Source organism: Telmatherina bonti, assembly GCF_933228915.1.
Source record: "Telmatherina bonti genome assembly, chromosome: 2".
Classification (NCBI taxonomy): domain Eukaryota; kingdom Metazoa; phylum Chordata; class Actinopteri; order Atheriniformes; family Telmatherinidae; genus Telmatherina; species Telmatherina bonti.
This window is the reverse complement of record NC_136620.1, coordinates 30,498,933-30,525,387: the sequence shown is the minus strand read 5'-3', so window position 1 is coordinate 30,525,387 and position 26,455 is coordinate 30,498,933. Positions and strand designations below refer to the sequence as shown.

Genomic DNA, 26,455 nt, shown 5'->3' with positions numbered 1-26,455 from the left:
CAAAAACAATAGCAACGCAGAACTGCTGCACAACTACACAGAAACTGAACTTTCCTTCCAACTAAAAGACATTTACAGAAATGATCTAAGCACTTGGAATTGTGCAGGTTAAATCAGGAACATTTAGGAAGAGGGGCCCCAGAATTAAGGAAACGTCTGGTATACAGTACACATCAAGGCAAATTTAGTGTCATTCTCTCATTTTAAGCCATCGTTAAGACAACAGTTGCACATATTCACAGAACACCTACATCAGGGCCAGTTCAAGTGAAATAAAACTAAATATAGTTGATCATACGTAGCTGTTCTGGTACAAGTGTGTTTGCTAAAACCCCTCTAGCAGGTCACCCTGCCCCTAACACCCTGCTTAATCAAAGTCAGCCACCCACAGTGCCATCATCCTCCACACTTACGCTGTGGGGCTTTAGTGACACACTCACATTTGTTAAAGTACATTTGGCCAAATGACATCAAATGTAAGTCAGTGAAGCAAAACTGTTTTGCAACTAAACTTAACATTAAAACAGCAAGAACTCAACCACTGTAAAAATCATTGGAAGAAAAAAAAAAAACAAAAGTCAATAACCAAAAGGAATACCCTGTACCAACTTCATCATCATTCATCTACAGCGTAAACGCAGCGCAATTATTATATGTAGTCGACCTGGAACCAAAAGACATGAGAGATAAGCAAGTTCATAATGGTTTATCGTTCCGTAAAAAAGGCAGTCCTCGGTACTGTAGGCTACAAAGTGTGCGCGCGCTCTTGAAACCAGCTTTAAAAGAACTGAGGAGTTTTTTTTGTGGCATTCCAACATTTCTTAGAAATGAAACAGGACGTAGGCAGACGGCTACATACAATTCCTCCTGATACGAGCCCAAAAGATGCCAGCTCTAACCATAGATTCTGTAGCATGTGTTGAAGTAACTTCACATTTCGGCTTCTTTACCAGTTCAGGTCTGAGCTTTACAGAAATATGGGTGTAAATGGATGCTGAGCGAATTAGTCTCACCAAGCTAAAAATATTAAATTACACATTTTATCAGTTTGTATCTATTTTCAGAAGACTCACGCTGCTTAATACATGATCTCATTAAAGTCAATATGATCTTATTCTAGGAAACTAACAACTGATGGGATTTAATGGATTCTGTTATCATTGGAGTTTCTATCAGCAAAAAGCGAACAAAGAAAATCCTTTGTATTTAAATATAAAGACTTTAGTAGCATTTTTCTACCCTTACAAATGATTGTACCATCACTTCAATACTTAGAAATTAATACTTCTCTGACATGATAAAGGATATAATTAAGAGTTAAGCTGTTAGGCAGGAAGGATTGCGTCTGTCAGCTTTCGCTGTGTCGTCTGACCATTTACAGCAGGAAAGAATCCAGCTTTTACAGCTGTAATCAGAGCTGAAAGCTGCAGTTTTAAAGGGTAACATTTGATCACGAGTAGGTGGTCTCGGCCCACTTTTGAAAAAGAGCCTTGCTCCTCGATTCCATTAACACTGAGGAGTAAAGTGAATAGTGTCTCAGCGACTTCTGGTCCCAGCTGTGCAGTCTTTGGGTCCATTTGGAGTCTTTTGGTCCAGTTGTGTTGCACCCCACTGAAGGCAGAGGCTAGGAGAGTCCCTGTGCTCGGTCATAATCTGCAATCAGGCCCTTTATATGCGACAGTTTCTTATGGAGGTACTCGCATCGCTTCTTCTCTTCCCGATACCCTGGAAACTTCTGAAGAAAGGAAAAAAAAAACAACAGTGAGGCTATTGTGAGCTTTAAATATTACAAATCACAATGGATAGAGGACACTGCTGCATGTCCTTTCCTTTTCTCTGTCATTCTGGCTTTGCTGTCTCAATTTGTATTAACAAGGATCTCCTCGCACCACAGTCTACCTATAAATTGTAATCTATTAGCCGTGGCTAACACAGGAACGTATCATGGACTGTACCGCACATGCCACGTCAGAAATGCTGAAAGACTGGTTTGACATGATGACGTCATTTTTACCGGAACAAAACCATATGTCCAGGAGAAGTGATGAAGACTTCCTTGTCCTTTATTTAGAGTTTTAATTTAAGAGATCATTTTACAGTTGTTGTGCCAAAATATTCCCAGCAACCTGTTTGTTCGCAGGTGTTGGCAGACAGGACTACACACTGGCGAGACTCGAATGACAGTCAGTGATGTGCTTCTTGTACAAAAGGGTGACAGCATGTCAATTAAAATACTTTTCTTGAATCTCTTATCTAAAAGGTTGAAAGCATTTTGGGTGAAGTCCAGGACATAAATGCCAGAAGGGATGCATTACAATGTAATATAAACCTAAATTAGAATCTTACTTTTTTATACTTTCGATACTTCTGTAGTATTTGTTCCTCCATGATCTGGAAAAAAAAACAAAAAACGACAAAGAGGTGTTATTGCACTGTCGATCTGATCCCTTTTATGTGCTTGGTGTTTTACTAGATGGAGCAGTGATATTAGACTCCCAGTACAGACAGTACCTTGTACTCCTGTGTTCCTGGGGAGAGAGTGTGAATCTTTAAGCCCAGCTGAACAAACATCTCTGTGATAGCCCCAATCCGGTCATGAAGGGTTCTGTATTCATCGTACTCGGCACAGAAGTCATCATTATACTGCTGACGCTGCTCCAGTGTTATTATGGTGCTGTATTTTCTGAAACGGAAAACGTTTAGTTGTTAGAAGCTGGCAGTTTCCCAGTCCTTCCAGTAGGTGGCATCACATATCAGTAAATTAAAAGGTTTGGCATTGAATTAACAGGGCGATGTGTTGACCAGATGTATAAATGTGAGGCAGAAGATCATTTGTTTTTATTGTAATTCTCTGTGAAGCTTCGTGACGCCTTATTTATACAGGCCTTTTACTTCCATCTGTTTATCTGAATGTTTGGAAGCTGAACCTTAGCTTTAAAGGGACACGTTAGTTTATTTTCTCAACAACCATAGGGCTACAAAAACTCAGTAAGCAAAGACTGATCTGCACTGCTACTGCAGTGAGAATTATTTGCATTTCCTTCATAAATCTGGAAACATTACATAAATATGGATTTTATTCTTACATTAAATAGTCCGGCAGCTCCTCTGCCGATGTTCGATTAATAGGCGTTTTCTCTCCCTCATGGTCTGCAGATAGAAAACAAAAACACACACATGTATTGGACAGAAGGTTACAGCAGTCTCCCAATGCAAAATGCATCAATGTGTCCATCATATTAAGGCCAACTGAATCATTTATCGCCGTCTACGATAACACATCAGATCCAAGGCAGGCCGTGACGTCAGCAGCACAAAGTAGGAGGTAATGTTGCCTGCTGACTCGCTTGACCGTGGGTCAGCCAGCTGTCTCACAGTCAATCATCAACAGACTAGAGAGCCACAGTGTTGGGTCTAACTGTTCTCCTTGAAACGACACAAACTCTTTTTCTCTGGCTTGCAGAAACAGTTATAGCAGAAACTTGCAGAGATTTTAGAGGCCTTCAATTGTTTTACTTCACTATTGACACAAGAGTGTAAGAAAGTGTGAAGAAACCTTCCAGATGACAGCAGTTTATAGCTTTGTTGACATTTACCTTTGAGGTTTTCTTGGTTCTGCTTCAGGTCCGGACTGGTCTCAATCCAGTCTGGTTTTAAGCGTTCCCGTTCCTTGTCTTTGTGTTTTTTGGACCTTTTCTTTTTGTGTTGGCCATTGGTGAACTGCTGGTCTGTGCAGAGGGAGGTGTCATTCTGCGGTGGTTTGGGACTGGGTACAGTGGGAGCTGGTTCTGTCCTCTCCAGTTTGGAAATGGCAGATGACGTGGTGAGTTTGTGTGGTGAGTACAGGCCATGTGGGCTCGCCCGAAGATGATTGTTGGTTTTAGTGGATTCACTTTTAGCAGAATGACTCGAGGAGCTGTGAGCCCCGTTGGTGCCAGAGTCTGCGTGAGATGGGGACTGCAGGGGCACAAACTGGTCTGAGAGCTTTTGTTTTTTGGGAGTTTGATTGTTGGATGGATCCAAGGCCAGTGGGCGTTTCTAAAGGAAAGAGAGCAAATTTGTAGCGTGAAATGCTACTTTCATGTAGCATATGAACTGTTTGTTTTTTGTTTTTTGTTTTTTTTACAGTTTTTGCTCCGGCCCACTTACATAAATATAAAATTACATATAGCAATTAGTTTGTAAAAAAAATAAAAAGTAGTGTATTGAATCAAGAATATAAACCATGAAAGGAAACTTAATTGCATTAGCTAACATTTATTTTCTTAGTGAATTGCAATCAAATTCATGTTTAAAAGGGTTTTGCTGGGATGTTACATGTCCAATACCTGCAAGTCAGTGGATTTGAATAGTCAAAGCGACTTTTGCTAGAAATCATTCACTATATTATTTAGCTAACCATATCCAATTAAATATTTACTGTACATTAATCTGTATGGTCATCTGTGGTATGAAATATCACAATGAATTCATTGTTAAGAGCCCTTGGTATTGGAACTTTCCATTAAGAAATATGTCCAGAAATACATCCTTTTGTTGTTCTGTGCAAACTGCAGAAGAGTTTTAGTGGGAAAGTATAATGAGGAAGAATTATTTAGTACAAATAAACCGGTTAAGTCATCCAAAATTCTTTGTTATAGAAATAAATGCCCAAGGTGCCATCATGGAGAACGGATCGGAAACCTGGAAAGTTCAACGCAAAGTAACTGGGTGAATAATGGTAATATTGATTGGACATAATATTAAAAGAAAATGTTGTTATCTCATCTTTAGAATTGTGTATGATTCAGCTTATAGCACAACGTAACAAGTTCAGCAGCATCTGCATAACGTTACAGAGTACAGATGCAAAAAAACTCCTGAAAAGTCGTGAACTCATTTTGGCTGATTCAGCGTAAGGATGATGCCTTTTTTATAGACATTAATATACAATGGTGTCTAGAAGGAAACTTAATTCCAGATATAAGGTCTTGCTCTTTCTTCGTTTTTCTATCACTGTATTATTTACGTTTCATCGTGCAGCTATGACGCTAAAGAGCTGCTGGGGGTCAAAAGCTAACATGATTTTATTTCCCTGCTTTTTAAAATGTCCTTCTCAGATTCATTAGAAATGTTGAAAAACATTGAAATGATGTTTTTAGGTTTAATCCAGGTAGAGGTCCTGTAGTCTTTCACATCAATTGAATCTGATAAAAATCCGGAGTTAATATTAAGTATTTAGTTACTTTTTATATATGAGGAGGATTCATTTGTTGGAATGGGCGATTTTGTTGACTTTGTTGCTTTATTATTTGTTACGATTAGCATTAAGAAGTAGAAATAAAACTTTAAAACATTTATAATGTGAAATCATCACATAATAATCTAAATCCTGTGGCTCGTTATAACTCATAAAGAAGAAATACTACAAAACTCAAATCCTGCAATGTCGAATAATTACCACTGAGAGATTCTTGGCAGGACTGAGTCTTGAAGGGGAGTCTCCAGGAGTTTTGTGGAATGAATGGTTGGACTGGGGACTCTTCAGCTGGCTACCGTGGAGTGGCTGAAGTTTCCTGAGGGGAGATTAAACACACAGCACCTTCAGTCGGACACTGGCTGCAAGTTAAACGGCCCGTAAAATGCAAACAGGAAGAAGCAGGATGTCAGTCATGTCGTTTGTTCTGGCATACTTACAAGGACGTCAATGAGCAATTACTATTGAGAAAAGATTTACTTGGAAGCTTTTCCGCAGAAGAAATTATGCAACTGTCAGTCACGGTATAAACAATGTGCATGAGAGAGTTACAGAGACAACCCAGGCCAGAGAAAGAACAATAGGAGCTGACTTAACCTCTGCAGGGCCAAACCCACTTTTCTGGTAATCTGCTTCCTACAGCGCCTTCCTCTAACAGATGCCATCACAAAAAGAAAGAAAGTGGATTCTTTTAACTCTTTTAGTAATACAGACTGTGTTAGTGAAGTTTGTAACCACAGAACAATAACATTAGACATAATTTAAGAAATCCCTAATAAGATGAGCCTGACATTAAATGAATTATTAGAAGACAGAAATCTCACATGTTCTGGCTATTACAGCTATTATACACTTGGTGAATAATTGTACAAGTACAACTGTAAGCTTTTTACACTTAGCAGGGGTGCTGCGACCAGCCAGCAGGACTTGCACCAGTGAAACAGTAGGCCTGCATGTTTTCTGGCTGGCAGAGAAAAAGTACAAGCGGAGTAAGGTCACCCTGAAGAGCTCGGTCTTGCAACTCTTGCCATTTGGCAGCATAATGCAGGGAATATTTTTCTCTGCTTTGATGTTTACATGAAAAGATTCGTCAGTGCAGTGAAGTAGTCATTTCAGAGCTCCTCATTCAAAATGATCACAGCAGACTTCCACATGAATTTGTTTGTCTTTTGTAATAAGATCAGGACTTTCACAATGACCCCATCCCTTAAGCTACTCCGCTTTATCTACCCATGGAGGCTTCTGGAAGTCTATAAGAACTTTCAAGGTCTTTTTTTTTTTTTTTTTACAGTTTGAGAAACAGGATAATTACTTTCCTACTAGGAGTTATGGAAAAATGGACACTGCTCTCTTTTCTGTACAGATAATGTAAGGCTGCAGCCAGAAGATGATTAATAATAAAGTATTTCTCAAAGGTATTTTTGAAGAAAAGCTTTTTATGTATAAACTAAATAAGATATAATCTGAATCTGTGATATTTTAGGGTGCAGGTATGTGACTGTTATGTCTCAAAACACGGCCCAGGCTTGCTGTTAATGCCTATTTTTATACTAAGATAATATAGGCCATCAAAAAGTAGCTGGAAAAAGGTAAAGCTATGACGAGTATTAGTCTCACTCGCAGCAAGATGAAAAAACACATTTTCCAAAGCTGCTTGTAAGCATTATCGTTTCTAAAGTAGTCCCAGAATAACAACTACGTCCTGAAGCAGAGCAAAGGAAAAGATTAATTGCATGTTTTAGCTGTTTAAATTCTCACCTGATCAAAAGTCTGTGGATGAGTTGCTTCTCCTCCTCCAGATATCCGGGCCAGTCTCTCTGGACGTGTCTGTAGAGCTCATCCTTTAATGAATAGCTGTTGTCTTTAGGATTCAGTTTACCAACCTGGAAAAAAACCCAGCAGCAAGTGTTACAGCCTCACCAGAAAGAGGTCAGAATACACTGTTCATGGGAGAGCAAACTGTTCCAATGAGCTACATCTGAGTCTGTTTTCTTTCTGTCACGAACTGCTTCATCTTTCCTCTATAGATTCTCATCCTCCTCATGCAAATCTACCCGAAGCAACCACCCAACTTTCAGTTCGGCGAGCAGTCAGATCCCCACTGGAGTCACCCTGCCCTTCTACTGTCAAAACACAATCTTCTCATCCAGAGATAATTAAAGCACAGCCCTAATTACAGCTACCAGCAGTCTCCACTTGACGATTGCAGAGAGACGCTCAAACATTGTGAACACAAGAAATTTGCCTGAAATAAGCTCAACTGACATCACCTTTTCGGAGCAGGGATGTTCAGGTGAACAGCACTACTGAATACAGGAAGTATAATACTAGACTTATGTGCAAGACAGGAATTAGTTTATATTTGTAGTTTTGAGCATGTAGGCTTTAAAAAAAACAAAACAAACAAACAAACAAAAATTCAGAAAATGGTTGTATTATTAGCTGGCAATTCATTTCCATGGCAGTGTACCAGGGACTCACCTCATCCAGTACTGAGGTCAGATCAGCTTTGTCCTTTGGACTGGCCCGTTCCCTTTCCAGCCACAGTAGCACCTCAGGTTTCCTGTAGGGCTTTAAGGCCAGAAGATGAATAATGCGATCCCTCAGGGGTCGATGAGCCACGGGGCTTGGGAGCAGGCTCCGCTTGTTGCTGGGGGAGTGCTTGTTGCTGCTGTCTGAGCCTGTTACCAGACCCTGCTTCCTTTGGACCTTCACACACTTACCTAAGATGAAAGGAAAGGTAGACATGACAGAGTTAAAGAGGTACTTTGAGTGAGAGTGAATCCAGACCTAATCACAACAGTAATCTCGAGCTGTTTTTTGTGAGCCCATGCACTGACTTTGTTGCAGAAAACTAAAGAGCACCAAGCTTTCAGCTAATCTGATAACAGGATTCACATCGGCAGCCAGTATCCCACAACAGCACAGCTAACATCGCATTCCTAATCCAGTCCTCAGGGCAGATACACCCTCATGTTGGATGACAGGCCTGCACACGAGAGACAGTGAGACAATAAACAGTATTTTTGTTCACTTTATTGGCTTTATTAGCTTCGTGCAGGAGCAGCTGATATGAAAGTGTTCACGGAAACGTTGAGTTTGGCATTAAACTCACACACTCCTCACTGCCCGTGTGCACAGGCAGTGATTCTGTGTGTGTATTGGACAGGTAACAGGTTCTTACTGTTACTACATAAACGGACAGGTGAAGAAACTAAAGCCACTTACAGGGAGAAGTCCTCTCTTCCTGTTGCGGAACTAATTCAACTACTTACAGATATCTGCACTGTAATCTGGTTTTGACTGCGAGCCATACTTCGGATGCTGTCGTAAAAGACGCAGACTGCTTTAACAGAGACAAGCTGGTTGATGCTTAACTAGGTTGATATTTACAATTCCTGACGGTAATTGTGGACTACTGTTAAAAAGACAGATAGTAAGAATGCAAGACTTAGAATGAGCACGTTTCAACATTTATCACCAACATGGTCGTAGTGATTTCATAACAAACGTCCTTCTTGCACTCAAGGAACTCGCGCTGCTGCTTTACGAACAAGCAGTGACTGAAGGGATTTCGCAGCAATAAACTACAGAAACTTGAGGGAGTTTCAAGGAAGCCGTTGTGATACTTTCCAGAATGACTTACAGTTACTGTCATGCTTTACTGCGTCGTGGGCGTATTTACCAGCAATGGACAAACATTTAAAGCAGCATCTGTTTGCAGATGTGTGTTAATATTATAGAGTGATTTATATTTTGTTTTACAAAAAAAAAAAATATGGGAGACGTTCCAACACCAGGTGTGCACATACGCTCCCCACTTTGCTGTCAGTCATTCTGTTCTGCTGAATGCAAATGAAAGCTAAATCACACATTATTATCTAAATTGTAGGCATTTTTCTCATCCAACCTATAATTGGGAGTCGGTGTATAGATAGTTTTTTTTTCTGATGAGGGTAGCATTACTGCACCATAAAAAGGCAGAAAGTTACCGCAAAACAACTGTGCATTCTCCACTGCGTATGACTTTACTGTGAGCCGTAGCCTTTTTTTTTTTTCCCTGTAAAGAGGGTTATGGGCATGAGAAGGCATGTTTGAGCAAAATTGGAAATCTTGTAACTGTGTGTCTCCAACAAGTATGCAGGGATTGTCTCTTTTCCAACATTTATTAGGTGAATACATGTGTAAAAGCCTCAGAGGGACTATTTATGTAACAACGCATGACATGAAATGGGAAGGAACTGGTTTCAACAACACCTCTAAATGTTACGTTGAGCTATTTGTTGACACAGCATATTCCCTTTTATAAATACATTTTCTCACACAACCTCTAAATGCCATTAGACCACACAGACAGATAATTTCGTAAAGCTGTAGCAGTCAGTTTAATCTGCAATGCAGCTAAAACACGGCTCAGGCAAAAGGGATGACGGAGTGAAGAAGCTGAATTGTGGAACGGAGACTCTGCACATGAAATGCAGAACGCTTGAGGTTATGTGCCTCTTAGTTCTCAGATTATAGTCTCTGAATATATTATCAAGTGCAAGTTAATGAAATTTGAGTCAGTGTAGTTACATTTTAGCAAAAACTTCATCAGCAGAAGATCTGTTTGGGCATAATTCTTGCATTAATGATGCTGGCAGACAAGTTGCTGGAAGTGGCGGAGCCGTCTGGTCCAAATGAAAGCAAAATTGCACAAACAAGACAAAGACATTGCTCCCACGTGAATAATTGCAGACTATCTCTTTGATCAATTCTGTGATAAGTTCCACTCCATACGCTGACAGTGGTGGTTATCAGCAGGATGAAATGATGAGGAGCGATGGTTTAGAAGTGTTCTGGGAATATTAAAACTTCCCACTTATCTGTGTTTCATCCTAATGTGTTTGATGGCTGGAAGGAAGTACAAATTAGCCAAATCTTACTTGGCCCTGGCTTGATCTCAATTGCTGTGCGGCTCCAGATGTCCTTCTCCACCTGAGACATGCGCTCCCGTGTCGTCTGGTAGGAGTCGTCCGTGGCACAAACTGTAATCTTGTCCTGAATGCTACCCTGGCCCTCCAGGTGATCCCTGCCCTCCCTGTGTAAAGAAAAAAAAAAACTAAAGAATGAATGACTCAGCTGTGAAACAGCATTTAAAATTCTTCATGATGCTGAATATGTTGCATGACTGCAGAAGTCCTGCGACTACGTGCAGTTTCTTATTCTGTTCTTGCATAACTATTCAGCAAGGATGCTGCTCTAATGTAACCTCTTCCCCAGCCTTTTGACCCTCCACAGCCACAAACAATAACTCACTGTTCTCAATTATTACTGGTCACACCTTCGAGGTCAGCTGTGACAGCTTTTTGGGCATTATTGTAGCTGAATATAGCCTAACACCGCTGCTGTCTGTTGTTGTAATACGGAAGAGAGAGGCTAGTGTTTGGCGAGGCCCTGCGGTTCCACCCTGACACCAGATTTACAACAAATTCCATGCGTGGTTGACAGAGAGATTCATATGTGCTGCTTACCCTGAGACATACTGGTGAATGCAGTCGAAGCTGGACTGAGGCTTGTCTTTGCTGTCACTGGATAGGTAAAATGAGAAGACTCTGAATCCATCTGGAGACTCGGGGGTCGGCACAGGGATCTTTATGTACTGCACGACACAAATACAAATACAAAATCATAATATAAATTAGTATCAAACACTTTAAAGGTGAAGTTATATAATGCATAAAAACCCTTAAGCTCTAAGGGAGTACAAGATGTCTGTGTACAAAAGCCATGACATGGTAATCTTTAACCTTTAACAGTTTTATGGTGTTCTTTCACATGCTTGAGTGTATCTGCTAGCTTTGCTATTTTGAGTGGTGAGTTATGTAATAAGTGTGCTTTATCTCTCTGAGAAGCAGACCAAACTAATCTCCAAACAATGCGGCAAAAAGTAAATCAACAAAGCAAATTCTGCATATCATGAGCGCAGTCACTGGATGTTTATGCATTTCTGTGCAATAGATGTGAGCTAAATGTCCGATGTGGGTCATTCACTGAGTCGACATGGCAACACCCAGGTCAAGGAAGATGACCTGCAGCCAGTCATGGGGGGATCCTGTCTGAAAGGCAAAACATAACAAAAGCAAAGTGAAGAGCTTTTTCACTTGGGTGATAACCTCTTCTGTCACAGACTGTCCACTGCTGTCTCTCAGCAAACAAGCCAGCAGGGTGAAGTCTATCTCGGTTCGAAAGCTGTTACGTAAAACGACCTGAAAACCCACTTCCACTAAAAGGATAATTCAACATAGAAAGTCATTAACCTACAGGTAATCTGTCCTTTAAAAAAAACACACTGGGTTGGGGCTCTCCTCTACACCGCCTGCAGCGGTCTTCGTCTGAAAATTGACAGTTTCGTACTTTAGTCAATAAAGTGTCCTAGATTCAGCTGAAGCTGGTGATTTCTCTCTCGCTTTTTAGCTTCTGCTTTATTTGTAGGAAATCGACGGTAATGTCTATCACTCAACAAGCAGTGATTGAAAAGAAAATATTTTTAATAATAATAAAAAAAACAAAGGAAACAGACGTCAGTCAGATGGACTTTAAGCCGCCTTGTTGCAAGTGATTGGTTCTGAGCTGAGCGTCTGAGAGCACAGTGCCACTGGCAGATGTGGCAGGCAGGACTTTAGCTGTCACAAATGCCCAGTCATGCAGCAAAGCCATAAGCATTTTTTTTTCAGCACACAGCCAATGAACAACTCCTGTTCTCTACACCCCTCCTCCTATTCTAAAACCCAACGCATGCCATTCACCCTACCCCCCATCCACCTCCAGCTTTCCCTCATGTGCACAAGCCCGCCCATGTCAACACGAAACGTAAAGGGGCTCACAAGGCCAGGGACACTTGAGACACAGCTGACCGTTAATTTTGACCTATTTATGTCTATCTGTTAACGTGATGTCGTAAAGCAGAGCCCTGTGTATGTCTGCTGTGGGTTTTATGCTAATTAAGAATGATCAACCAAACAAGCATCAAAGTGAGCAGGGACAACAAGCAACAGCCACATCTCCAGGACCCATTACTTCAAGAGTGAAGCCAAAACTCCCATTAACAATATAATATGAAAGCCATGTAAAGGAACGGCTTTCAGATTTGTTTTTAAAATGATAGTAAGGCTAAACAAAAGCTCTGTGACGACATGAGAGCGTACATTTGCACATTTAGCATTGTAATAGTGCCACCATGTCCCCTCTTTTCCGTTGAGGGCAACGGTATGAGGCCCCCTTCCAGCCATGCATTAGATCTGCCTGTCACCCCTATCCATGCCAATGTGCACACTTCACATTCTAATTCTAATCAATGTCACTCAGGTCAGACTGTTCAGAGGTCGCCCCCACTTTATTCACGGCTTCCCTCTCCAGCTTCATAACCATATGTCATTTAACCCATTAGTTCCCAGCTCCTGACTCCTCAAGTAGAGCCTCCGTGGCCGATCTCAGGATCACGAGTGCAGCCCTGAAAGTGCCATATATCTGGAGAAGAAAAGTTTGCCCTGGAGAGCAGCCAGTCAGCTTTATAGGCACAAAGCCTGGAACTGCAGGAAAAAATGAGATCTTGGCTCTGAGTGAGGCAGAAAGGCTTAAATGCTCAGCGCTTAATTCATTATATCTCACTGAGTTTCATTATAAAAAGCAGAATCCCTACCTGTCTTTTAGATAAAAGTTGCGGTAATGGAACAAATTGTCATTATAATACAGAGAAAACATATAGGAGTTAATAAATTTGGACTCTTGTGACCTGCCCCGTCTCATTATTGCAAAGAAAAGATGTCAAGCTTTTTCTTATTATGATAAAGGATTAAAGCAGGTCAGCACTTATTGTTTTTTTTGGGAAGGAAAGGGAATACAGTTTTTTTTTTTTTTTTTAAATTTAATTTTCTTTTTGTTTTGCAACAACAGAGGATATTATGACTGATATCATTGCTGCCCTGATGAAAAAGAAAGTAATCAGTCAGAAGAGGCTGGCTCCTAGCTTCAATTCAGTCAAGTGCTTTAAAGAATACGGTGGAAAGCTGAACGGAAGGCAGTGTTTCATTAATTTAGAAGAATTTCACTAAAAAGATAAGTGTGTTGACTGATAAGAAAGGCTGTGGCAAGACCAGAACTGTCTATTATCCACCATCATTTGAGGAGAATAACAACCTCAAGTTTCTTTTAAGAACTGTAAGTCATAGTCCTGCTGAGCCATCAAGTCTGGCTCTACTGAAGGTCTCTTTCTTTTTAAGGGGGGACTCTCTGTATTGTCACCTACTGCCACAAGCAATCTCAGGAGGCAAGTGGCAGAAGGTGAATCGAATTAAAAAAAAAAAAAAAAAAAAAAAAAAGCTGATGCAATCTTCCTTAGATAAGCTGCATTTGATGAATTGTCACCAGACAGTATGAATACTGTTTGATTGAACTGGATTACAATCAAATTAGATGAGACTGTATTTATTTTGAGTCCAATTAAATTTGTTTACTTTGTCTCTAAGCCCCCTATACACCAAACTGATGGCAAGAAGCAGCAGCGACAGAAGGCCACTGCTTTGTCGCCTTACTTCATCGGTGTCTGGCACTCTTTCACACTGACATCAAATCGCCAACTAAAACATACAATCTATGTATGTAACAGTAATGAAAAAAAAGGGATGTAGCGATTTATATCAGATCTAAGAAGGTGTCATCCAAAGAGGACACTCACTAGACTGAACGGCCAATCAAAGTGATCTCCAACTCACCAACGTGGCGCTGAAAAACTTTTAACAGAGACGGTGCCAATTGTGCTTTACTATCCAAAAATACAGTTAAGCATATGTTCACTGGTTTCCCCAACACTCCCAACAGCTGATTATTAACTGGGTGGACAAAGGTCTTACAGTACTGTGAGGAGAATTTCGTTGCAAAGTGACATGGGTTCATTATAAATGATCACATTGGACCATAAGCAGTTATATTATTGAAAAAAAAAATTAGAGAGGTGGCTGAACCAGATTTAGCACTATGCTAAATTTTTCAACTATAAACATGGATTTTTATTTTAAAAGCTTTTAAAAAGAACTAATCGAACTCAAGCAATGGAGTGTCTCTATTTTATTCTGCTAATCATTGAAATATTTTACTGAATTATAATATTTATGAAAAGTTTTCCACGCAGTTGGATCTTCAGGACTAAAATCTAAAAATAAACATCCCTATTTTTCACTGACTATGGCTCCTTCTTTTCACTATTAGCAGCTACAATATTCTTTATTAAGGGTGGGAAAATCTAATTGAAAAATATAATATCTGGATTTTTTGCTTCACAATTTTAAAATTTAATTTAATTTAAAAAATTTTTTTTCCAAATAAATAAAAATAATCCATAATAAAATTTTTGTCATTTTTATTGTTTTTGTTGATCTTTTTACTTGTCTTTTTGGGCATTGTAGCAGCAGAATGATGGTCTGGCTACTGTGTTGTTGTTTTTCCTAATTTAAATCAAGAAAAATGACAAGTAAAAAAAGTTTTGCAGATTTTTTTTTAGTTTTTAGTCCACAAAAATCCGCAATGTTAGGGAATCATGAGAAATGCAATTTAAATCAAATTGGCACCCAATCAGTCAGAATCGAATCGAATCAAGACGAAAACATATCGTCACAGCAATTCTTTATGATGTTACTTTATGGGTCACAGTCATTAGTGTTGCAGTACCCTTACAACAGTCACACACACATGAATTATCACAGCTGAAATTTCATCATCTTGCTACCCACCCTGGTGGGATCACCAATGACTTTTGTATGTAATCAATGAAACATTCTGTGGAAACTGGTTTGCTATCTGGGAGCTGCTGTCAGTCAAATAGTAGGTGTAGATTTACATAGAAGCCGAGTCATGGGCAATGACATATGGAGCTGTGGCTTGAGGTTGTGTGTGTGTTGCCGTTTTTTGTCTTTTTTTTAGGCAGAGGAAGCCTCACGCTCCCACAGGTCACATGCAGGGCTGAGGTCAAATACCTTTCTAGCAGCTGAAGGTGAACGTCAGAGAGGCTGTTATCAGTCAGACTTTGTGGAATCTTCATGTATGATCATCAGTAAACAAACAAGAAGAGGAAAGGATAATAAAAGAATGCAGGTTTGTATGTGGTCTTTTTAAAAAGTTGACAAACAAAGCTTTGAATATAAGTAATAATTGGGGGACAGTGTCTAATAGATGGCTTAAAAACGGAGCTCCAGCACTCCCAGGTCAAATACTGGTGAGTCATGTATACACATGTCAGAGACAAGCTCTGGTTTCAGAGCATTTTTTCAGAGCGATCATAGCACACTGGTTTAAGTTGTACCATTCAGTATAAACGATACTTGCATTTTACTAATATTTACTGCTAAAAAGAAATAAATTCATCATATTATAATATTGTTCATGTATATTTAGTTTTTTTTATGATTATTATTCTGCTTTTAAAGTTACCAGTGACCATGGCAACAAGTTAAATCTGCTTTATTTGTCCAACTCAAACCCAAAAAGCAAATCATTAAATTACTTATGCATTACTGTTTTCTAATCATAATCGTTAAACCCTTTAATCTGTTGATGAATTAATCAGAGAGAAGCTTAATCTGGTATTATTCTGATCAGTGTATTATTATAAGTGTGTACCAGCTAAATAAAATTCATCAGCTTAATATAAAACATGTGATGTGCAGTAATGCTTGTTATTATCATGGCAGAAGTTAAGTGTAGCTGCTGGGACAGTTAACAGTCAGACCCAGCAAACTAAGCATCCTAAGCGCCCTGTCGCACCCCCCACCCACCGCTCCCGAGGAGCGCTCAGACTAATACAATAACTGCCTCTGTGGCTTCAGCATGGCCACATCTGCTAATCCGGGCCCCGTGTGTTTGGAGATGTCAAATACTTTCAAGGTGTGAACTGAACTGGAAGAGAAAATCCTGGCAGGGGGCTCAGTAGCTGAGCAAGGACAAAGTGCAGCATCGTCGGTGTCCTTGTAAAGCTTCCTGTAACTCTTCCAGCACATTTCAACTGCTCATCTTTGATGAGGTTAAACAGAGTTCTTAACCCTACCATTTGGTGAAGAAGCGAACAAGAAGGTTTATTAGTGAGAGCTACTTTTGGCCAGTTGTGTGCTTTACAGAATGCAAGCCAAACATCTGCAGGGGAAGATGAGAGGATAGTTTTCCTCTCTCTCTCTCTCTCTCTTTGCTCTTTGCAGATGAAGGCAAGAAGGAAAGCTCTGGTATTTGGCATGGCAGCACTGAGATGGGAGCAGGCGCCTGGATATGTGATTTACTCTGAAGTCTTTGCCTTCTGCCCCTGTCTGGACTGACACTAGTTACCATTGTCTGCTCATCTGAGCCTACTCAGCCATAGCTGCTCTGTGAGCTGCCCATCTTTTGTTCTAGCTTCTTCCCCCACAAAGCTCAGCGCAATGGCCTGTCGGGCTGCCTGGATTATTCATGAACAGCAGGGACGTGTGGCTGTGTGTTGTTGGGTGGTGAAGGGAGGGATTGGGGGGTTTGGGTGTGTGCACTGGCGGGGAAGGGGTGGCACTGACTCCCAGTAGGACCAGAGGATGAAGGATGGCCCCCAAATAGTCTTCCTCTCGGAATGTGCGGCTTAGTCGAGGGAGGGGGATGGATCCAGACTAGAGCAAGTGTGACCCCATTTTTTAAAATTATTATTATCATTATTATTTTGACAAATATATTTCTGCTGTCTTAAAGTGACGTTAATTTATTTGTTGGGTAAAATGAAATAATAATAAATGATTAATCAGTGACACAAGCAGTTAAGCAAGTGTTGTAGCACTGACAATAAAATAAAATAAAACACAGATGTGAAGTGAATTTTCCCTTTAACTGTACACTACAACTGTGGCACAGTTGATAAATAAACATTTGTGGCCACCAGGACACTTCTAGTTTGCTTTTAGTGAGCCTGGATGGATGTGTTGGTGATGCTTGAGGATCTGTTCATTGAGGGGGGTTGGTAGATACAGGAACAGCACAAGGAAGGGGGTTGGGACTGATAGGAGTTAGTGCAGGGATATGGGGATGGGCAACTGTCGAGCATCCCCCAAGGTACTGGCTGTTATGCCGAGCAGAATCAGTCTTTTTCCAAGAAGCAGGGTCTAATCTGTCAACCTCAGCAAACGTTTGCTGTCTTCCTACACCAACACCCCCAACCCTTTTCATAGGTGCTTTCCTCTTCATACACAGAAGGATGCAGATGACATGTATAAGCTATTATATTGCAAAGTCGTCTCCTTTTATTACAACATGTAAACAAAAAATTTCTCTTTTTAAGAAAACAAAACAGGCAGTCAGATTTTCTGCAAATGCATTTATTCCCCTTGTTTTGAGACTAATTTGCATGTGATGTCAACAGTGTTTGCAAATCAGGAAATTCCCTTTTACTGCTGGCTATTAGACCTCAGGTGCACAAACACCAGTGATGTGTTTCCCCTTGCCTCACTGTTTCCCTGTAGCAGTCCCACAAATCACTTAGATTACTGCACTATTCTTCCATTACTGGGCTTTTTTTCTCCATACAGGTAGCCAGACAGTCATCATGTAACAATTCAAAAACTGTGCATCAGAAAATAAATCCAAACTTGCAGGAAGGGGGGAAAAAAAAAGAAAAAGTTCAGACCTAACCTGCAGGCCACAATGTTACACACAGATATTTCTAGTATACTGAGTCAAACCTCATCTCATCAGTTTAACGCCTTCCGGCTTATTTATTATGTTTCCCACATTAAACAGCATCTCTTTTTCATGTTATATTAGTTTTCAGTTTCATGAGTGTTATCAAACCGTGTTACAGGTACATTTTATACACCGCACCGCACCCATCCGGCAGGTTTACTGCACAAAAAACTTTATCATGCTGAACTGTTTTCAACTTTTCTCCTCTTCTAAAACTCTAGCATAATAAGTATTTTAGCATATTATCATTATTATATTCATTATTAATACTATTATTATGCACAAAAAGTCAACAATGTTAAGTCCCTGTTTTAATTTGACCCTTTGACATGTTTTCAGTTTTTTAAAGTACTTTTGCATCTGTTGGATACTTCCAAAACACTTGCAGAGTGACTGTGGTTTCTCATGAGACTTGGTCCTAAAATATACTGTATGATCTAAAAATCCTTAAGCCAACTGCATAAACACAGCAGGCCTCGGGTGTGCAGAGAACACAGGGACTTTAGCGTCGCTTAACACATCTGGATGAATAGAGCGGCGTGTGCCCTTTCACCAACACGTGGGACAGCTCTCCCTCTCACTGCTATGCCACTGGGAAAGGGGACAGCTCTCAAACCACATTCCTGTTATTGTTATTCTAATTAGCTTCCAGAAAGAAATGATGTGTGCGTGCATACATACACACTCGCACAGTGCAGGAGCTTATTTTCAGTTGGAGCGTGAGGGGAAGCGGGGGTAGAGTCAGAGCAGCCATGTGTGAGATAGAGGCCCTGATGTCTCCCAAGGATTCAGTCAAGGCATGGGGTGAAATGGCACAATAATCAAGAGGGCAGGTGGGAGGTAGCCCAGGGGAAGCTCTGCCTTCACACATAGTCGTCATGAGAATATGTTTTAAGAGCACCTTCATTTTCCCCACATCCCACCACTGCTGCCTTTATGTGACAGCTGTGCACATAAAAACAGACGGGGCCATAAACAAAAACAAGTGCTCTGGCAACTGCAATTCAACATTTATGAACCAAAAAAGGGAATTAAACCAATATAACACCTGACACAGCACAACATGCACAATTTAAATCTAATGCCAATGTTTACAAGGACTATATTACACTCATAAAACATTTATCTGTCTCTACAGTATAAAATTAAAGCACTTTGTGGCATGGCACCATTTTTCTATGTAATATATGTCAGATTCATCATTCAGTTCACCAACTTCTACAGCAGATACAGCCATGTTTCACCTGCTTGACATTGTCGTTTGCATTTAGAACATATGAATTATAGTATAAGTTGATGGAAACAGTAAAAATCTAAAAACTTGAAGACTTAACGCAAACAACTGTGTGAATCTGACCAGCAAGTGACTCACAAGCTGTTTCCAGTTGGAGCCGGCAAACAATAAACTCATGTGACTGACTGGTATCTTCTCAGATAGTCGATTTAAAAAAAAAAAAAAAAAAAAAAAAGTAAATCTAAAAAATAAATAAATAAAGAATGACTTTTTCCAATTTTGTCTTGTGGGTGATTTTGTCCACAATTTTATTCCATAAGACACGTTCCCTTTCAGGAAAATGTCCTAAAACCTCTCTGAGTTTTCTAATGTGAAGAAAGCAACAAACACATAAAGCTTTGAGAAGTATGAGCATTAAAAAAATAAAAACAACCAGCATTGCAGTTAAGAAGCACATTTTTGCTAATAAGCACCCAGCAGCATGAATCTCGTAAATAGCAGCAAGGCACAAGATCTTTTTCCGACTACCGGTAAATGGATATAGATGATGCCAACAAGCAGGGGGAGTTGCCAGAGCCTCAAAGGAAAATAAGCACTCAGATGTGAAATTCCAGGCCATGGGAACCCAGAGCTGAATGTATTTCTTAATCCCTAGTGATTTCAAACACATTCAGACACATTTCTTCTATCCCTGCACAAGACACAGGTTATTGATCAGGCCAATCCAGTTGACACCCCCTCCAATGCCACCCATTTAGAGGCTCTTTAAAGCATGGTTGTTGTTTTTTTTGTTGGTTTTTTTTTATAAAAGGCATGTTTTTTTATTTGTAAGTTTCATAGTTGGCCAAATGGAGAGGCTTCGGAGAGCTTGTGTTTGTCACAGCACAATTACAAGCTTGGCAAGACGGTTTACAATAGTGGGACTAAATGCTACGGGGCAAAGAGAAAAGAAGCCGAAAACCGCAGTGTGCTATTTCTTGATAGGAGCCCTGGCCCCCGACACCGCTGAGTCCTGGAGTGACGCCAGGATGGTGATTTGAAGAATTCCTCTGGTTTTCATGGCCCTGCGAGCGCCTCTTTACAGGAAATGCGACATGAGCCAGCCGGGGCAAAGATCAAAAAGAAGCAGTTGTGGTTTTTGTGATCAAGCTCTACAGTTGGCAGCTGTCAGAGGACACATGACCTATTGAACCTCTCAGAGTTTTTTTTTTTTTTAGGTGGAAGATGTCAGCTCTCACAGAGGCTTATGTGGCTGGTAGACACCAGTGGAATACCTGTGTGTGTGTGAAGCTATAACCCTCCAACCCAAACACAGACACTGGATGTCTTCTTGTTCTCTTTTATGCCAGACTGCCATGTTCACCAACATCCTCCCCCACTAACAGCTTAATCTGGCCTCCCCCAGCAATGGTTGCAGCTACCTCATTATTGCCCAATGGTCCAGCTCTGGGACTATTGTCAGAGGGGGAGGGAACCCATGTTTGAATTCTGCAAAGCAATTTGAATATGTAATGTACCAGCCAAGATATAATCACCAAATCCAATTCAATGATTAAAGCGCACTTAAATTGCACTCACTTAACATTGCTTCACAGGGCTACTCTCACAAGTACGAGATCTGGCTTAAAGGAGCTTGTTTCACAGATTTCCCATGACATGTTTACATTTAGAGGAGTTTTTACTGTTTATGTATCTCCAAGATAAAAAATTCCATCGTTTGTGTGCAATTTCTTTTTAGATCTTTCAAGTGTGCACAGAGACAACAGGCATGGAGACATAGGGGCTCCCCAAAGTTGGCCAACCCCCATGCCTCCTCCTCCCCTCCCAGAACAAAGCCTCCCCAGTTCCGAGCTTGACCCAGTAACCTGGCTAGCAGCCGGAGGGGTATAGCGTACCCGGTGTTTGGGCTTCTAGAGCCCGGCTGAGCACACAGCACCAGCATTTGTATACAAAGTAAAGTCAGTTTCGTCAATGCAGTCGGCTCTTCCAGGGATTAGGACGGCTCCTTATAGACAGGGACAATTGAGTGGTTAATATGTAGTCATCTACCAGGCAGAGCCTGAGAGAGCGTAATACTGACCCGGCTAATCTGGTTGGACACAGGCAGCTTTCTTTTCAGGAGCTTCCAAGGAAGGCCCTCCTTACTTTCTGTACTTTTGCATGTTGTATACCTGGTGTCTTCATAGACACGCCGTGTACAGGACACTTTCCTCAACAGCGTTACTGAAGAAATTAATAGAGGTGGGAAAATCTAATCGAAAAATCAAAAATCGGGATTTTTTGTTTCACAATTTTAAAATCTATTTTTTTGTTAAAAATTGATTTTCCTTTTTTTTTCCAAATTAAATAAAATTATTTCACTATAAAATTTTTGTCATTTTCATTGTTTTTATTGATCTTTTTACTTGTCTTCTTGGGCATTATAGCAGCAGAATGATGGTCTGGCTACAGTGTTGTTTTCTCCTAACTGAAATCAAGAAAAATGACTAGCAAAACAAAATTTTGAATTTTTTTTTTGTTGTTTTTAATCTACAAAATTGAGCAAAATCAAACAATTTTGAGAATCGCAATTTAAATCGAATCGGCACCCAAACAATTGGAATCGAATCAAATCGGCACAGCTCTAGATATTAATGATATTTTCCCCACAGGATGAGAGTGGTGGTGCACTAACAGCACATTTATTCTCTTGCCGAGTTACACAAAAAAAAAAATTCAATGGTATTGAAATCCACTGAATGCAACAACATGAACCTAATTATGGTAAAATCTCAAATTGACTTCCTTGTAGATCCATGTCACTTTTTTTCAGATGCTAAAAAACACATAAGATGTTCAGAGGAACTGCCATGGGTGTGCTCAACGGAAAAATATGATCTAATTACTGTTTAATTTCTGAAGCATCATGGAGAGTATGCAAAACATCTTACCCCCTGGCTCCCCTTGAAGCAAATTGCCGGTTGGTTTGATAGTGTTGCCTGAGAAAAGACAGAAAAAGAAGAAACTTTACTCACATATCATGTTCACCTCAAAACAATGGACGTTTATCAGTTATAAATGAAATAGGCTATATGTGCCATCGTGCAAGCCCCAGTGTATTCCTACTTAATATAAAGGCAGTTTGGCTCCAAAAAAAAACAAGGCTCAGCATGTTTATCCATGATATTGCCATCAAGTCCATTCCCAAATTGGTAAACAAGCCTAGATTTTCTAGCTCCTATCTTCAGAGCAGTGTGTATAATTAATTGCTGTATGTCCGACAGAAAACTTTGATTTCTGCTGACTCCTCCTGTAAATGAATAAACAAAGATAAACTAAGAACGGATCCCAGAGGAAAGACGAAGCACCTGAAGCCAAACAGCAGTGCAGGAAAAGCTGCGCTGCTTTCTACCATCACAGTGCACTTCGTTTAACCTTCTGAACATCAAATTGTACATTCCCACCTATACAGAGTCAACGTTATACATGGGTAATACATGGGGACTATTATCTGTTATGCACATTTCTGCCCCTGATTGACAGGGACTACATTTATATTATTAATGGCTTTGGGAAATGTCTGCTCTGTGGAGGATTCTTCTTGTGATTTTCTTAATCAGCCACAAGCTTTTAATATTGAATGGAATAATAGATATTACAGCACATAAGGATTATTACTGTGCATATCACAAACATGGCTGGAGGGCAAAATCTAATTTTTGCAAAGGAGTAAATCTTAACAGTTTTCAGAATGAATCATACATGAAGACAAAGTTGTGTCATTCTTCACCCTGATTTAGATATGAATGGATAATTATCTGCTAAATATCTATTTACAAGTTGCACAAGTTTGCTATGGAAACCAGAGAAATCTAATAGCTTGCGTTAGTTTTGCTGCAGCAAAATACTTCTGTTCCAGTTTGTGTTCATACAGATTTACACCCATGCCGGATTCTTCCAGTTTGACCTTTTTGGGGCAGGTTTGAGTCAGTAACTCAGCAATGCAAAGGCAGTTTTGTAAACAACCAACATGAACCATGATCATTTGCAAAAGCATATTTTATTTTAATTGTGTCATTTCTGCGCCAGTGTGCTGTGCTGCGTTTACAGAGTTACACCGCTCATCTCTCACAGGTCCCATTGAATTGTCTGTACACATCTCCAGTGATTTCAAAGGGCATTTTGGTCTGCACTTGTTGATAATACCCTTAATAAAGAGCAGCCTCAGTCACTTCATCACTGTTTATCTATGTGGTCACTGAAATAAATAAGATCCTGTCTTTATTCTTAAAAAGAAATTCTTGTTATCCATTAACAAGAATGTAGTTGTCTTACTTCAGCTGAAGCAGCTGAGTCACAATCATTTATATCTTCACCTCAAGCAAGTGGAGGACAAGGAATGCGATCAATGCTGTTTGTCTGTTTTCCTGTCTGTTAAGATGATTATACAAAAAAACCACAAAGCTAAATTTAATTAAGCTTAATGAAGAATGGAAGCATGAGCAAAAGGAAAAAACACACTTTTTGATGTGGATCAGGATCCCCTTAAATAAAAGAAGCAAAATGTAGCCTTGGAATTGGAGACATTTGCACTCAGTGTGTGTCTGATAACTTTATCTGCTGGAGACATGATGTTTTATTAGAAGGAGAAACTTGTTTGTCACTAGACTGAACATTTATTACTTTATTGGAAAAAACCCCAAAAACTATAACTTCAAACTTATGATGAACCCCAAATGCAGTGTTTCAAAATCCAGGTCCTCAGGACCCCCCTGTCCTGCATGTTTTAAACATGTATCTTCTCATCAAGTTTTTTGCAGCCTGTTAAGGAGCCCTTTATTTCAATCTGGTACATAAAAGTAGGGTTACCTATAAAACATGCAGGGCAGGGTGGTCTGAGGAACTGGAAAACATTGCCCTAATGTATCTTTAAAGCAACTTATACAGTAAACCTTAGAAAAATCACAACCATTTATTTAGATGAATAATTAGAAAAAATCTTTGATTTGATGTAAACATAAAGTTTCTGTACAGAAATGACTTTCCAGTTTGTATAAGCCTGTTTTCTTCAATGTCACAGATTCCTTCCAAGTAACAGCAAAACACTGTCAGGTCCGACCTGCTGAAGACACTTCCACGCCACAGTGGGAGTCCGGCGGCCTCAACCGGTATTTTCAGGGGGTGGTCTTTAACTTGTTGGAAAACTTTTTCGCAGGAACTTCTCCTCTGCCTGCCTGCTGGGTCCAGGAGGAAGCTGTCAGGCTGCGTGACTTTACTCCGCTTCACAGGCCAATGAGCTCCGGAGATGGGCGGGTTTCCAGGCGCGTAAAGGGCAGAAAACAACAATACACAAGAGCCGAGCGACAACTTGCGGAGCCGTAACACCCAACCCGCAGCTTCACCACCGAGCCCCGGACCAAGCCTTTAGTTTAGGTCCAGTTCTGGACAATGACACATTTTTTTTTAACTAAACTTATTTGTTTTGACAGCTCTGAATAAAAGGGACTGAACCAAATTCTCCTCCTGGAGTCACAACTGTGGCACCAACTGTCTTATCAAGCATTGCTCAAGGGAAGACCGACTGTATTTTATTGGTCTAATCTAATAAACAAGAAACAATAAAGCACTTTCCCGATTCTGAGGAGTCGAATAATTTACTTTATGTTCATTAATCTATTCTCGGGAACTGAACAAGTACACAAAACGGTCTTTTAATAAAATAAATTTTTAAAAAAAAAAAACCACAACAACAACAGATCCAAATCATCTCCGTCTCTTCCTGATAATTTACCTACAGTAAATAAAGAACAGCGGGGTTTGAGCAAAAAACCACGAAGCATTTAAAAAGAAAACGCTCGAACTCCTCTGTTCTGGTTGAAAACTATTTTTTTTTACCAAACAGAATTTGAGTGAATCGCCCTCATTCATCAAAACATGGCAAATCAAGCACAGTCTGCTTCTACTGTAACAGAGCCAGAACAAACTAAAGCAGCCTGCTTTTATCAGCCCGCAGCGCTTTCTGTCGATGAAACTCAACCAGTTCTCAGCCCAACAACAGCAAAATTCATTAATTCATTAACTTCACTGTTTTTCTCCTTAACAAGCCGGGACAAGCTGCTTTTCCAAGACAGCTCCCAGAGTTGGACCACCAAGAGAAAAAAAATCCTTGTAGCTACATGAAAAAGACGCAGAAAGATTTAAAGTTGAATGCGTTTGGACTCACCTTCAGGTTCTGGTAGCTTTCCAGTGTCCGAATCGCCGTGTCAGTGAGTTTGACGTGATAAAGAGTTTGATTCGGGGTGTTTTTGTTAATTTTGCCACAGGAGAGCCCATACCGATGCTCCTGTCTCAGCGCTGCCATTTCTACAACTGAAGCCTATTGGCGACATTCTGCTGCCTGAAACGTCACGGAGGAGACGGCGTGTGGGCGGGGCTACCACACACATATACACACGCACCCACGTAGGGCACGCAACACACAGTTACATGGAAAAATAAACACTAAAAGGCCAAAATTGATTACTTTGGCTTTTCTGGCCACTGTCCCTGGCCATCCGTGCCGGAACAGTCTACAGTCTGTACTTATCTGATCTTTGATGTGTTTTGGGTCTAAAGATGCTCCTTCAGATGCATTTCAGTAAATACACTTGATGTACTTTCACAGCAAACACAAACACACCCCCATAAGAAAGTATATCCACTTGGAACCATATCAATAAAAGACAAATAAAAGACATTTAATCAGCTGTTGCTTTTTCGACTCTTGTAAAACTGCATTCGTATTAAGAAAATGGACAAAACCTAAAAGGAATATAGACTGATAACATATTATTTCGTGGGATATGAGTATGTTTTTTATCTATTATTTTCTCATTTAACTAATTGGTCATCATGTCTGTAACATATCCTTTAATGACCACTGAAATTACTCTCTGCACAAAGTGAAATGTCAGAATTACTATACATTCAGCAAGCTATCAGGGAAGACGAAAACAGCCGACAATATTTTTTTTAGAGCTGTGATGTTTGTCAGTGGAGGAAAACTGGGAAAAACGATTGATTTGTAAAATGTGGGTCTTCCTTAAAGACCACTGTCCGCAGGGTATAGCGGTTTGTTTGTACTCACCTGGCATGTTTATGCAGAACCTGAGGAAAAGCTGTTAATGAGATCATGTAATCTGAATCAGGGAAGCAATAAAACCTGCAGGGGGGGGGGTTTGGCCCTCAAGGACCTAAAAAGGTGTTAATCAAAGGTTTATTGTTGTAAACAGACACCCATTCATGGA

General features: G+C 40.1%; 1 protein-coding gene across 1 annotated transcript; it reads right to left on the bottom strand.

The window, feature by feature from the left end:
- Positions 1 to 1,347: 1,347 nt before the first annotated feature.
- LOC306763594 (RNA polymerase II elongation factor ELL) lies at positions 1,348 to 25,558 on the bottom strand (the record flags this gene model as incomplete). Its single annotated transcript, XM_079250441.1, is given in 13 exon segments — positions 1,348 to 1,735; positions 2,347 to 2,391; positions 2,512 to 2,683; positions 3,087 to 3,150; positions 3,597 to 4,038; positions 5,441 to 5,555; positions 6,995 to 7,119; positions 7,718 to 7,959; positions 10,162 to 10,316; positions 10,750 to 10,877; positions 22,121 to 22,168; positions 25,393 to 25,543; positions 25,545 to 25,558. Coding segments are annotated over 13 exon segments (1,812 nt in total). The 3' UTR covers positions 1,348 to 1,624.
- Between the last annotated feature and the right edge of the window lie 897 nt (positions 25,559 to 26,455).